The sequence below is a fragment of the Mirounga leonina genome, unplaced genomic scaffold (assembly GCF_011800145.1).
Source record: "Mirounga leonina isolate KUSES-001 unplaced genomic scaffold, KU_Mleo_1.0 Mir_204, whole genome shotgun sequence".
NCBI classification, from domain to species: domain Eukaryota; kingdom Metazoa; phylum Chordata; class Mammalia; order Carnivora; family Phocidae; genus Mirounga; species Mirounga leonina.
The window spans coordinates 3,974,338-3,989,835 of NW_023270513.1; the positions used below are offsets into that span (position 1 = coordinate 3,974,338).

Sequence of the window (15,498 nt, forward strand, 5' to 3'; positions counted from 1 at the left end):
GGCACTCCCCAGGTCGGCAGAGAATACTCAGCTTTTCTAGTCAGTGAAATGCCAAAATGATGGGGGATAAAGGTAGATCTCCAGAGGGTTTTATGATTGGCAGATGGGCTTCAATAGGGGCATGTGTAAGGTAATTTATTTAGGGAAGGCCAGGTACTACAAACTCTCCCTGCAGGATGATGGGTGCTGACTTTTCAATTAAGGCCCAGGAAAAAGCAAGCTCTAGGAAACCCTGTGGAGAGAGCACTGAAGAGAAAAACCGAGTTTCTTGCCATGGTAAAAAAAAAAAAAAAGGACAGCAAAATGTTGAACACTCTCGAGAAGGGGATTAAAAGAAAAACAAAATAATTCTCCTTTTACACAGAACCACAGGGTATCTTCATTGGTAAAGTTACATAAGCAGCTCTGATCTGCACATCTCAAGAAGGACAGAACAGAGCCTGAGGGGAACAAAGAAAGGCAATTAAAACCATCAATGGCAGGCTCCAAAAATAAAGGCCTTTTCAGTCTGACAATACAGAGGTAGCCAGGGGACATGATCAAGACCATGAAGAGGCTAGAGCTGCTGCATGATGACTTGGCTTGCCAAATCTCTTGAGCTAAGAGGCACCTTTGAAGCATCAAGTTTTTATTTTTTAACACTTCTGCTTTGTTTATACAACCGCTGGTGATGATGGCCAACATGGGCTCCTTTGGGGAGTCCCCGTTTCCACCAGAGGGTGGGCGAAATCTGAGCTGAGTGGGCTAGGAATCAAAAGCACCTCCATCCCCATTACTTACCTTAAGTAATGTTGACTTGCTGACTTCTAGTCAGACTTACTTTCTCTACTGCCGATGTCAGCAGTGAATTTGTACCTGACCAATCGCAATTTTTATGCATATGAGTTTACCCCTCCCCCCACCCCATTCTGTAGGGCTTTTCAGTCCCAATGGTCTACTCGTCCTCTTTGGCACCAAACTGTCTTCCTAGAAGCGGCTGTAATTTGATCCTTAACCACAGTGTAAAAAGAACAGATTTCTGACCCCAATTGAAACGCAAAGGACAGAACTCAAGAACTCGTAATGAAGAACTTTCTAATATTCACACCAGTGGGTGGAAGCAGATCTCCATAATGGGAAGCGGAAATGAACCCTCTCAGGCTAATGGAATGAAATACATGCAGGTTTTGGCTAAGAAAGTAGCAGACAAGGGATAACCCAGGCCAGCTCAGAAGCTCTGCTCTTGGAATGACCTTAATCAGATGGGGCAGCAGGTAAGATCAAACCAAGAGTGTGGCTCTGTTCTAAACGCTCAGCTCTCCTAAACAAGTGATGGCAACCTGATCAATTAAGTACAACGATCAGTGTACAAAAGCTATATAGGTATACAGTGGCTCTTTTTTTTTTTCTTCCCAAATTGTTCCTTGACAACAAGAATTCTGTAAGATTGGGGGTCCTTTCATCCTACAGAAATGCAATCCACTTGTTACTGGCCCAGTGTTACTGCCATACCTTTCACAGATGTGGTAATACTTCTCATCCTGTATGCCGTCCTGAATGGGCACATTTACACTGTAGTACCGCCCCTTCCCTAGGCCAACATCAGACACGTCACCTGTTCCTGTGAAAGAGAGGAGCACCAGGAACAGTTTTAAGAACACGAGCATTAGAAAACTTGAAGGATTCTCTGATAGGACTTCAGGACAGTAAAAGGTCAAGTAGAAGAACGGTCCTGGATTAGCGATGATTTCTGAGGGAATGAAATTAAGAAAAATAATACAGAGAAGTAACTGCTGTAAACAATGTTGGGGAAAGAGGAAAACCATAAGAAAATGGAAAAGCCTTAGTTCCCACTTGGCTAGATCAAATTAAAGAACAGAAAAAGGTGAACTGCTTTGCTTGACTTTCCATATGTCTTGGATTGATATAATATTAGTATATCATTGCACTTATCAGGACGTTAGGAGTTACAAAGGGTATCTGATAGGACAGGAAGTATAAGTGAGCTGTCTATTGACAGTCCATAAAAGTCATCTGGAGAAACAGTAGTTCATTCCTCCTATCATTGTCGCCTGAAATGACCTGTGTTAAAATGTTGCACAGAGACACCAATAAAGTACCAACAGCATGGAACTATCTAAATATGAAACATAAGCATGTATAGAAGAGCTGTAGCATGTCTTCTTCAAATGTAATACTGAGCACACAGATTACTTGCCTGGGAAAAATCCTGGGGAGAATTTGTGCAGGGACACTGTCATGACTTTGGAGGTGAAACTGAAGGCATCTTCTACACCTACCAGAGGAAAAAAAAAAAAAACAGCAGAAGAATCACTTTATATATGCAACTCCCGTTTGCAACAACTGAAATGCTAGGAAGCAGCTGTGGGAAGTAAGAGGGAGGATAGCAATAATAAAGCTAACAAGCTGAGGAATAAAAGGAACAAGACCCTCCAGTCTTTGATCTCTGTTGTTATAGGATGAGGTAGAGCTCTGGTCCCAAGTGAAGTTTTGGGGTTCCTTTTCAAATGCACGGCAAGTTATAACTTGACTTGCCCTTTCCAAGCAACGGGATGTCCAGGCTCCCTTAGACAACCTCTTCTAGGACGCCTGGGGGGCTCAGACGGTTAAGCGGCTGCCTTCGGCTCAGGTCATGATCCCGGGGTCCTGGGATTGAGCCCCGCATTGGGCTCCCTGCTCGGCGGGGAGTCCGCTTCTCCCTCTACCCCTCCCCCTGCTCGTGCTCTCTCTCTCTCTCTCACACAAAAATAAATAAATAAAATCTTTTTAAAAAAAGAAACAAAACAAAAAACCTCTTCTAAAAGGTGTGGAGGGCTCGAGCTCAGAATCGAAGCATTATCAATAGGGAACTGGCACCATCTTGGAAGTTTTATGATCTGTTTTGTTTCAGTGGTTCTAGTTAAATTCTTGGGATTTTTTTTCCCCCAAAGAAGTACAATGTGGCAATCCTCTGCAATATATGACTAATACAAACATTAGGCATCATGTAGTGAAAACCTAATTATAAAGTGCTTCTCTATGATATAGATTTGGTTATAAGTGCCGATCACCCAAAGTCTAAGCAGCTTAGGGTATATCTTTCTCCCCAAAACAAGGAAGGCTAACAGTCCTGGTGCATCCCTTAATAGTACCTTTATAACAAAGTTTTAAAGCTTGAAGAAAGAAGGTTGGGGGGGGTGGTGCTTTTCTAGAAAGGTGTCTCCTTTCCATTTAAACAGAGGCAGAAAATGAATACAGGTTTGGGAGATGGAAGATGTAACTCTTACAAGCCACTACTTATTTCAGATAAATGCACTGCCCACCTCCACATCTTTCCTCCCAGAATCACATATTGTCATGCTATATTCAGATAGTCCATTTGTAAAATGGAAGGACTATTAGCAAATTCATGTACTATCCTCTTCTATACTTCAAATAAAGAAACTGTCTCTGTGTTTACTTAATGCTTTCAGTCTTCATTAGAGGCCAAAAGAGACCTTAGAAAAATATTAACTGTATTTGTGTATCACAGGTATGTTTGAATTTCCCAAGCCTTATGTTTTGCCCCAGGGAGGCAGTTAAAACCAGTTAAAGGCTCCAGGCACAGGCATTAAGTAAACAAAATAAAACAAAACAAAACATTAAAATCGCATTTTAACTTAGAAACTGAAGTATAAACAAGGACAATTCATAAAAATCCTGATTATTTCTTGATCCACAAAGGTGGTACCAATTTATCCTTCTATCGGTGGTGTATGAGGGTTCCCATTTTCTCACACCCTGACTGTCAATGGGTGTTATTCTTTTTAAACTTAGGCAGAAAAAAGGATCTTGTTTGGTTTGCATTTCTCTGAGTGTTAGAGTGTTGAGGACCTTATCGTATGTTTAGTAGCTATTTGTATCTCCTCTCGTGGGAAATGCCATTAGGTATTGTTAGCAAATCACACTTTAAAAAAGGGACACAGACAGATAGGTGGACGGTGTGGGGCTGAGTGTGAAAGAGAACAGTGGTTAGGTAAACAAAAGGAGGTGAAAGAAAGTGAGGACAGGCTAAGAGTGCTAGCGAAGCCACCACAGAATGCTAGTTATGGAATCATGGGAGATTTAAAATAAACCAAATGTGTAAGAGTTTGGAGGCAGGGCAGAGGTCACTGGAAGGGAGGTGCTGAAGAGGGGGAAATAAACTGAAATGAAACACACCATAAAAGTTGGGCTAAAACAGGAAACTCTAAATGGTGTAGAAATAACATTGCAAATGGAAAGAACGGTTTCAGGTGACAGTCATTTCATTCTTACGTGGTTCAATTAGAGTTGATTCTATTCTTGAGCTCTGAGACTAACAGTTTGAATTTCATAATCATTCATTCAACAAATATTTTACTGAACCACTGCTATATGCATAGTTCTGTTTGTTCAAGCCATTGTGCAGGACAGAAAGAAGTAAACAACTTGATCTCTGCTCTGGAGGAACTGAAAGTTTCTATGGGAGGAGAAGACATAGACACATTAAAGATTTAACTAACAATACAAGACAATATATAATTAAATAGCAAGTCAGCGATATAAACAATACAGGACTTGAGGAGGGGAGAGAACACTTGGGCTGGAGTAGTTAGGGCAAATGTGCTACTGTTGGAACTTGAACTCCTGGGGAGAACTTGGAGGAAAAAGCAAAACTAAGTTAGGAAAGAGTAATGCAAAGTCGGGGTGGGGGGGCACGGTGGGAGCACTGAGACATGTCTGGGGATCACTGAGTCGAGTAGCCTGGACAGCAGGTAGTGAGTGAGAAGACTGGCGAGAGGAGGCAAGGTCTCTTTCAGGCAGGCCTCAAAAGACAGGGCAAAGAGTGCAGACTTTACCTTGCAGAGCACTGCTTTTTAAAGTGTGGCCTGTGGACTGGCTGGACTGCAGCTAAAATGCAGCTTCTTGCATTTCGTGACCGGACCTACTGAATCTGAGTATCTGGTGGACATGGCCCAGGAATCTGCATTTTAAAACAAGCTTCCTGGGGTCACCATGCTACATATGCGAATTTGAGAACCAGTGTTACAGGCCAAGGGTTAGCCGACCAAGGGGCTACATGGCAAATATTTTAGGCTTTGCCAAGCCTACATGGTCTCTACTACGTTTTTTTTTTTCTTTATGACCTTGTAAGAATGTAAAAAAAAAATTCTTAAATTGCTGGCCATACAAAAACAAGCCATGGGCCAAATGTTACCCTCGTTACAGGTAATAAGGAGCCTCTGAAGGTTTTTGAGCAAGGCTGTTTCGTGTTGGCTGAGGATTCAGATACTCAGTGGATGTGGTTCTCAAAGTGGTAAGTTGGTTGTTTTAACTCTTTTCTCTGTTACCTTTAATTTTCTGTCACCATTCCATGGAAGCATCCATCTAGATGAACTCCTTGGGGAGGTCTCCCCCACAATTTCTTCCTTCTTTTTCTGTTTTGGCAGGAGAGCTGATCCTATCCCCTGTCATATACTATTCTTTTCCTCACTTATGCCTTGATTATGTTAGTTTGTCTCCCAAAATCTCTGGAAACAGGGAAGCAGCCATCACTGGTGGGGAGGAGAGGAGGGGATACCCTTAATTAATTTTACTGGATAAGTGTTCCTAGGTCATCGGAAACATGTGTCACACACAGGATTTATTAAAGAAACAGCAAGTGGGTAACTGTCACTGAAGCTCTACATTCTAGATGGAAAGTACGTAGGAGGGCTTGAGTAGCATCCTTCCAGTGAAATCCTATAAGGGGGCATTAATTGCGTAAGGCAAATCAAGATTCTGCTGCTGTTAAAAGTTACACTAGGTGGGGGCGCCTGGGTGGCTCAGTCGTTTAGCGTCTGCCTTCGGCTCGGGTCATGATCCCAGGGTCCTGGGATCGAGCCCCGCATCGGGCTCCCTGCTCAGCGGGGAGTCTGCTTCTCCCTGTCCCACTCCCCCTGCTTGTGTTCCCTCTCTTGCTGTGTCTCTCTCTGTCAAATAAATAAAATAAAATCTTAAAAAAAAAAAAGTTACACAAGGTGCCCTGAGTTTGTGCAGCAATAAATATTTTAGCAATACAAAGAAAGTGGGACAGATTCTGATCACTACATGAGTTGGTATCCCTATGGGCGAAAAATTCAGTGTTAGTCCATCACACACTCATTCAATCTTAAGAGTAGCAACAAGGCTGTCAGCTGTAACTGCCGATTTCACTTAGAATCTATGCAAGTGCCCTGAGGGAGGTGACTGAGCGCTGAGTATGCACTGGACAAGATTTCTACTTCTTACCGTTCTCTCCTGGAGAACTTTGCTGGTGGAGGAGAGGGGAGGGGAAATGACAGGAACCTGGTATTTTAAAGCATCTTGGTCAGCACAGGAGGAACTACGTCACTTAAAAGAATCTCTCTTCTACCTTTCTTTAGGATTCTAGAAGAATTTCAATTGCAACAGGCATTTCTCCTTTTACCAGTCACCTAGAAGCAGCTTTACTGATAAAAACCTTCTGGCCTATCAGCAAAGCACCTTTGAAAGTGAAGGGCTTACCATCTCCATGGTGCAGATCCAAATCCACATAGAGAATACGGTCAAATTTCCGTCGCAATCGTAATATTCCCAGGACAGCATCATTGAGATAACAAAAACCAGATGCTTCATCTCTGTAAGAAAACAAGTTGCTACAGCCAACAGCCAAAAGCAATCCAAGGGAGTCTTTACAGCCAAGGCTCTAACCCTTGAGATCTATTCCCTTACAATTCCCCCTTCTTTTAAGAAAAACAAAAATCTACCTACACAGATTATATAGTAAATGGCTCAGAACGATCAGGGGATGGAGTGTTTTGGTAAACTACATATTCAGGTCAACTGGTAACATTTTCCAATTTAGGATCCCAGATTTTCAAAGAATTAGAATATTATAACTATATTGGACAAAACAGAGCTTTTCTCTAATGATTCAGGAATGATTTTGAAAACTTGTAGTACCCTGGGGTCATCATGATGAACGCTGATCATCACTTACAGGACTTTAAGAAAGCTAGAATCTAGAAGGGGCCTTGAAGACCATCTTGCTCAGCCAGATGTAGAAGATGATGGAGATTGGAGTCTCTGTACTGATCGTATGACATAACCTAGAAGTTGTTTCTTTCTTTTTTAAGTTTTTGCACTTGTTGCTCATAAAAGCTGAGTGTAAAATGTACAAATGCATAGCCTCCTGGGCGGCATGTGGTTGCCTTTCAGTAAATGTGATTATTAAGGGAGACTGAAGCAGCCTCCTCTAAAGTTACTGTTTCCTTCACTAAAATTGTCTTCAGTGACTTCACTGGTGTCCTTTAACTTTTCTGCTATTGGTGATACTGTGTCACTTTAACCTCTTGTCAACATTAACCTACTCCTCTATTAAGAGGGACCTACTCTTATTAGCCTACTCTTTTTATTAAGTTGCCAATAAGTCTTGTTGAGTAGATGTAAAAGAGCACTCTTTATCATCAAAAATGTATTATAGTTTATTTTTAAGGCCTCATCCTAAATGCTTCAATCTCTTCAGCTTCCACAGACACTTTAAATATCCAGCCCATTTCTTCCCCAAGTTCTTCCTGATATTTGACTTGAAATAGAATTCTAAGCATGAGCATCATTTAAAATAGCATCTTCAGTACTATGAGATTGTAAGATCTTTCTAGTCCACAATGCATAAACTTCTTCATGAAATCTCTTCCATAATAACGTTTCATATTCTGAACAATACCCTGGTTCACAGGCTGAATCAATGAGACAGGTACATTGGCGAGCAGGAAGTTGGTAAAAAATATCACTGAGCATTGATTTTTCTCATGAAAGTGAACTCAGTGATCATCTAGCAAAAAATAGCTTGGCCTTAGATATGCACCCGGGAAGAAACCAATATGAGAAAAAGATTGGTCCACCCACGAATTCTCTGTAAATAAGAGTTTTGAAAGTTCCTGGATGCTGTTTTCCAATCATGAAAGGCTTACATTTTATAAGTCTACTGTCTTAACACAACAAAAAAGAGAAACATCAATAACTTTTGCATAGGTAAGACAGGACGTTAAGTGTTAGGCAAAAAGAGGAGTGTACAGCATAGGGAATATAGTCCACAATACTGTAATAACTTGGTATGGTGACAGATTGTAACCGGACTTATTGTGGGCATCATTTCGTAGTGCATAGAAATGTTGAATCACTATCATGTATACCTGAAACTAATAGGACATTGCATGTCAATTATACTTCAATAAAAAATAAATAAGTAAAGAGGAGGGAGAGGGGGAGGAGGAGAAATACAAATCAATACAGGACATACTTTTTCCCCTCAGAGCCTACAATTAAGTTAGGGAGACAAGTCATAAGCACAGAAAGACAAAACCAAAAAACAAACAAACAAGGCAAGCAGAAATAATATGGTATATAAAGAAGAATACCTGCCTCTAAAAAACCTCCTGGCCCCCTTCCTTTCCTCTGAGATGTTATTTGTTAACGATCATCCTCCCTATGACAATAGCTTAGATAATATTAATAATGATGATGTCTGTAATTCAGAAAGGCCTTTGCATGTAATATTTTCCTAATATGTTCTTAAAGGAGCTCTAGTCTCACTGGAGTATAGAAATAAGTGCTTAGATAAATAGAATATTCCTAAAATTCCCAGAAAATAAGGAAATTAAACTTTGAAGACTTAATGTACTAAAAGAATATTCCTTTAAAAACAAACTCAAATGTTTTAAGAATTCAAGTTGGCATAATTTAGGTAAATCTTTGGCAGACAAGACTAATTTAATAAATTTGGTTTACTAAAATTAGCTATGTCTTTTCTAATTTATCAGTGTTAAGTATAATATACATGTAGATTTTTGTTCTACTTGAGTATATTCTTCCTAAATTTATACAGGTTTACTAATTAAATGAGCTAACATTACTTCTACTAAATGTTTGAGACTATGACAAATGTAAATTTGTTTAGCCTAATTTAATCATTATTCTAACGAACTTTATTTCAACAGTAATTATGTTTTGTAGTACGTCAGCTTGAAAATAATTTACAAGATCTTTAGGTAACTGAAAACTTTGGGCTGATGTTAAATTGAGTTAATGGATATCCATTAGATACCTATATCATTTTTAACTAAGAGAATGCATTAATTATAAGCATAATTTTGGGTTTATATGCTTTTGCTTCTTTATTTTTACATGCTACAGAGAAAAACTCATGTATTTGGGTCTGTTAATGAACATGTTCTTTTTGGCCACTTATAGAAATTGTACTATAAAGGATGTGTTTGCATATAGGAAATGGCAGAAGGTTCACAGAAAGGGAATTTTATTTGTTGAGATCAAAGTTGGCTAAGGTTTGATGGGCTTATTTATCAGATTTCCAAAAAGAACTTCAGTATCAAAAATTATATGCTGCTGGGGCACCTGGGTGGCTCAGTCATTAAGTGTCTGCCTTCGGCTCAGGTCATGATCCCAGCGTCCTGGGATCGAGCCCCGCATCGGGCTCTCTGCTCAGCGGGAAGCCTGTTTCTCCCTCTCCCACTCCCCCTGCTTGTGTTCCCTCTCTTGCTGTGTCCCTCTCTGTCAAATAAATAAAATACTAAAAAAAATTATATGCTGCTGCAGAGCTAGAGTTTGGTTTTCTCTTGGTTAAAATGTAATTTTTTTTGCATTATTGGCCTTCTCTTAATAACAGGCTATAAAGGTTTTGCTTCACTAAGTAATCCTCAATAACAGGCTGTAAAGGTTTTGCTTCACTCTCTAAGTAATCTTCCTCCATAAAAAAGATTTTGTGTCTTTCTAGAATAACCTTATATGGCTTATGTTGACTTTCTTATGGCCTTGATTATTTAAGAAAGCAAAGTCTTCTTACTTAGGAAAGAGATGAGGTTCTTTTTTTCCTTTTTTGTAAGATTTATTTATTTATTTGTTTGAGACAGCTGGAGAGTGAGAGCCTGAGGGCTGGCTGGTGGGGGCGGAGAGCAGAGGGAAAGGGACAAGCAGACCGCGCTGAACAATGGACCCCAATGCGGGGCTTGATCGCAGGACTCTGAGAGCATGACCTGAGCCAAAACCAAGAGCCGGTCGTTTAACTGACTGAGCCACCCAGGCGCCCCGAGATGAGGTTCTTTATGGTCATATTAGCTCCTATGTTTATGTTAAAAATCTTTTATCACGGTTTTGGTTAAATAGAGAACCAAGTAGCATTTTTCAGTGATCCATCATCTTATCTTTTTTTTTTTTTTTTTTTAAAGATTTTATTTATTTATTTGAGAGAGAGAGAGCACATGAGAGGGGGGAGGGTCAGAGGCAGAAGCAGGCTCCCTGCCGAGCAGGGAGCCCGATGCGGGACTCGATCCAGGGACTCCAGGATCATAACCTGAGCCGAAGGCAGTCACTTAACCAACTGAGCCACCCAGGCGCCCGATCCATCATCTTATCTTAATCGAATCCCAGAAGGCCCTGGAAAATCACAAAAGATTTGTTCTTTCACCTTATATAAATAGACGTGCTAGAAATAATTGGGTTTATTTGTTATGTTACTATTGATGAGATGCACAGGAAGAGTTGCCAAATCAGAAGAGATGCTCAGCTTTCCCAAGGTTAAACTGGCATAGGCAAATTGTTATTAATATAAATATTTCAGAAATTGTATATTGTCTAGGAAGTTCCTAAAGATCCATCAATGTCCTCACTGGCCATGATTTGTTTCTATTTGTCAGAGTCATTATGCTGCTTTGCCAGATTTTAGATGACTACAGTAGAGTGTTTTCAGTGGTAATTTAAAAATTTTTTTAATGTTAACTTGGTTTCAACTTTTCTTCTTTATTGTGAATCTCACATCTGCTAGGTCATTATTTTCAATTGGGGATTCTCAGTATTTACCTATGGGATTTTATAAATATATAGATGTTTAAGACCTACTCCAGTTAACTGAACCTCTTTACTTGATATTCTTGATATATTTTGGGGATATTCTAACTGTATGCTTGGTGTGTGTGTATATATATATATATATGTATATATATATCAGGATTATTATAGATTATATTTAAGGCTTTTTGTCTCTATAACGATTATGTTCATGCATTTTTATAAATTAGATATAATACCCTCTCTTCTTTGGAAATAGGGTTAATCATTATGTTTATGGATATTCTGTCTAAAAACTTTTTTGGGATTGACTTTTATATTGTTTTGCATGCCACAGAAACGACTACATGTCCTTGTCAGTTGCATTATTGTTCTTGTAATGAATTCTCATCAGATCTTTCATTTTTGAAAATGATCATAGCAAGTTAACCAAAGCTTTTGTACGTCCTTTGCTATTTACAGATGGTTTTGTTGTGTTTTCGTCTGATGTGTCCCTGAGAGCACTTGCAATCAGGTACAAGCTAAAGTGCTTCATCTTTAACAAAGAACGGCTTTCTCAGAGCCCCATGGAAAATGATTTTGCCAAATATTGAGTACAGGCTTTTTATGGTATAGCTGAAATGACTCTGAGACCATATCAATGAACTGAGTCAGGATTTCAAGAACTCAAGTTGATAAGTAGACAGGTTAGTGAGACCACTGCTGCAAGGTCGAGTGGAACAAAACTAATTACACAGACCTGAATGAAACTGATGAGGGATGATTGTGGATTTTGTTGAGAATATTACTGATGTTTTAAAGCAGACAGACCCATAAATAAGAGAACAAACGGATGGTTGCCAGATGGGAGGGGTGCGGGGATGGGCAAAATGGGAGAAGAGGAGTGGGAGGTACAGGTTTCCAGTTGTAGAATGAATAAGTCATGGGAATAAAAGGCACAGCATAGGGAATGTAGTCGATGATTTTGTAATAGTGCTGGATGGTGACAGATGGCAGCTACGCTTGGGGGGAGCAAAGCGTAACCTATGGAGTTGTGGAATCACTAAGTTGGACACCTGAAACTAATGTAACATCATGTTAACTATGTTTCAATTAAAACAAAGACTATTGCTGATGTTTTAATGTTCTGATTTCCGGATGTATAAGGGACTCATTTCTCTTTTTTCTTATGCTATCTATAACTCACAATAATTTAGTAAACCAGGCTTTTTGCAAACAGAAATGACACACTTGTAAATGATACCTCATTGCCCCTGCCTGAGCCCTCCAGGATTCAGAAACTCTTGTTGAGCATTCTGATTTCCATAGTAATATAATTATTTGTATAGGTTCAATAAGAATTATCTGTCCTACCTGTTATCAGGACGTGACTGGAAACATTGGTTATATAACCAACGCCTTGCCTGGAATGTCATATTGGTCAATGATGCTCACTGAATCAGATATGATCAAACACTTTTAAGGAAGTTAAGGTTGACTTTATTGAGCAATGCATACAAAGCCCTCTTGGGAAAACTAGCCTGGTACCTGGTACCTGGCTTACAGAGTTCCCAGTCTTACAAGCGAGTAAGGAAGGTTACTTCCTGGCAAGCCCTGGAAGCTTAGGATATCTTGGAGACCCCAAGAAGAGAGGAATTGTCCCAAATTCATAAACACTGCAGATAAAATCCCCTTAGCTTGGCTTCCTAGCTTTAACGGGCTTTTAAAATTTCCAAGTGAGATTTCTTATGAAAACTTCCAGCAAAACAAGCTTAAGAAGGTCCAAATGGTAAATTACCATTCTTGCTGCACCTAGGTAGATAATCAGGCTAAATCTGATGAGGCCAATTTTTATTTTTAAGTATTTGTTATTGAGGTAAAATGTACATAATATTAAAATAACCATTTTAAACTCTATAACTCAGTGGCATTTAGTACATTCCTAATATTGCACAACTTCCACCTCAGTTTAGTTCCCAAACATTTTCACACCTCAAAAGAAAACCCTGCACTAATTAAGCAGTCATTCCCTGTTTCTCCCTCCTGCTGGCCCCTGACAACCTTCAGTCTGTATTCTGTCCCTATAGATTTACCTATTCCGGATATTTCCTGCAAGCGACATCATATCCTATGTGATCTTTTATGTCTGGCTTCTTTCTCTTGGCATAATGTTTTAGGGGTTCATCCATGTTGTAGCATGTGTCAGTGCTTCATTCCTTTTTATGGCCGAGTAATATTCCATTGTATGGCCATACCCCATTTTGTCTATACATTCATCTGCTGATGGACATTTGGGTTGTTTCTACCTCTTGGCTTTTGTGAATAGTGCTGCTATGAACATGTGTGTACAAGTGTTTGAGTACCTTCTCTCAATTTATTTGGATATATACTCAGGAGTGAAATTGCTAGGACATAATGGTAATTCTATGTTTAACTTTTGAAGACAGCCAAGCTGTTTTCTATGGCAGCTGCACCATTTTACATTCCCACCAGCAGTATATGAGGGTTCCAATTCCTCTGCATCCTCATCAACACTTGTTATTTTCTGTTTTGCTTTTTCAATTCTAGCCATGCCTAGTGGGTGTGAAGTGGTGTCTCATTGTGAATTTAATTTGCATTTCCCTGATGACTAATGATGTCAAACATCATTTTGTATGCTTGTTAGCCATTTGTATATCTTCTCTGGAGAAATGTCTATTCAAGTCCTTTGCTCATTTTTAAATTGGGACTTTTTGTTGTTGAGCTGTCTGAGTTCTTTATATATTCTGGATACCAGACGCTTATCAGAAATATGATTTGCAAATATTTTCTCCCATTTTGTAGGCTGTCTTTTCACTTTCTTGCTAACAACGTACTTTGATACACAAAAGTTTTAAATTTTGGTGAACTTCAATTTATCTATTTTTTTCTTTTGTGGCTTGTGGGACCAGATACCTTATTTTGAGTTCAAGAATAATCTTTCTTTGAGATTATCTTTGATAAAAAGGGACATGACTGTTCAGAGAAATTTTGTGTTTTAAAGGAAAACTCTGTGTCATCTATAGCACACCATTCCAGGTATTCAGAATCTAGTTATTGTCTTTGAGCTATCATCTCTTCATAAACTGCAGGTTACTGATGAGTATGCAAACTTTGTCTTCTCTGGTAGAGATATAATTGACTTCCCCATGCGGAAGAACCAGTTTTGGTATCTACATGGAAACTGGACTGGACCTGGTTACCCTGCCCAAATTGTTGATCCTTACCAAATTTTCTATTCTTCCAGTGTTCTTCAATATCTGGCTAATATCCTCCAAATGAACTTTTCCAATTTTTCTTCCTCTCACCTGACTTGGAGTCACCAAGGACTAAAACTTGACGGCCCAAGTCCCTATCAGGACCCTGTGTTGCCTTATAGCTTCGTCTTCTCTGGGATCTGAAGCAGTCCTGCAAGCTAAAGCCCAATGACTCAATATAAATCTGAAAGAACTGGTCACCACAGCAGACCACGTATGACTGGAATTCTCCTTCAACAAGCTGCCACCTAGAACACGAAGGGTGTCTGAAGAAATGCTCAGGTCATGCATGTCCTTCTATGAGAGGTAACCTAGACTACGGACAGTGTCACCAAGAACACTGACATCTTTGCTCCATGAGTGGTGCTGCAAAACAGATTTTCCTCCATCGATGTATTAGAATCCACTTGACTGGTTACCTTCAGGGTTCAATTCTTGGCTGGCTCTTTTCTGTAATATAATCTTTTGTATTATTTTTTTTTCCATTTTAGTCTTCCCTCTTTAAAGATGTCTGAACTCCAAACCCTACAACAACTGACTTTTGCCACTACCTCTCAACAGATTGTTCAACTAGTTTTAAAGGAGCAGCTAAGAGTGCTCAAGAGACTATTTCTTAGACCCTGCTTCAGCATACTCAGGAGGTTTACCATTACCTCTGAGCTGCTTGGCGATAATACTCGTCTCGAACAAAAGGGGAAAATGACATTGTTGAAGTTTATCTGAGCCCTATGCGCCCCAGAAAGCAGTAATGTTTAAGAACCTTGGCCCCTTTTGTTTTCCAGGAAAAGGTGAATTGCAAGGTACCATCCTACCCCAGCATATTACTTTAGAATAATACCCATCTCCATCTTTCCCGATGACTCCCATAAGACTTGCAGATGACTCCCTTGTTTACCTGTCTCTGTAAAGCCCCAGGCTCCCTTGCTTTTCTTTGAGATATTCCTTATTCATAAATGTTCTCCCTATTGCAATAGCTGAATAAAATCATTTCCTCATTGTGCAGGGCATTTCTCTTTCACATCATCAACATAAATGTATTCAGAGGATAGATCAGGTTCAGCAAACATACGTCTGAAAACTCTGAGAAACGTGTCTGCAGCACTGTGGTTAGGAAATTTTTTAAAAAAGTAAGCTCTACACCCAATGTGGGGCTTGAACTCATGACCCTGAGATCAAGAGTCATATGCTCTACCAACTGAGCCAGCCAGGTGCCCCAGGCAATATTTTTTTTCTTTACCAGAAACATTTAGCTTCTTAAATGCCCTGGTGAACTGTAAACCACAAAGTCAATTTTTAAGAAAAAGCACAGGGCCCAGTCAACTGCATTTACTCACATGTATTTGCTGTTTTTATGTCCATTAGGCCACAGATCAGGGATGCTTGGATCTTGAATGACATTAAG

General features: G+C 39.6%; 1 protein-coding gene across 6 annotated transcripts in view; it reads right to left on the bottom strand.

Moving 5' to 3' along the window:
* HDAC8 (histone deacetylase 8) overlaps nt 1-15,498 on the bottom strand; it is a 214,356-nt gene that overhangs the window by 146,981 nt on the left and 51,877 nt on the right. For 5 of the 6 annotated variants that reach the window (XM_035028756.1, XM_035028751.1, XM_035028752.1 and 2 more), the window contains 3 exons: nt 6,505-6,617; nt 2,198-2,275; nt 1,492-1,600 (listed from right to left, as the gene is read on the bottom strand). In XM_035028756.1, the coding sequence (XP_034884647.1) occupies nt 1,492-1,600; nt 2,198-2,275; nt 6,505-6,617 (300 nt within the window). Of the gene's footprint in view, nt 1-1,491; nt 1,601-2,197; nt 2,276-5,357; nt 5,535-6,504; nt 6,618-15,498 lie in introns of those variants that run through there. The other variant, XM_035028757.1, reaches the window with a different exon arrangement.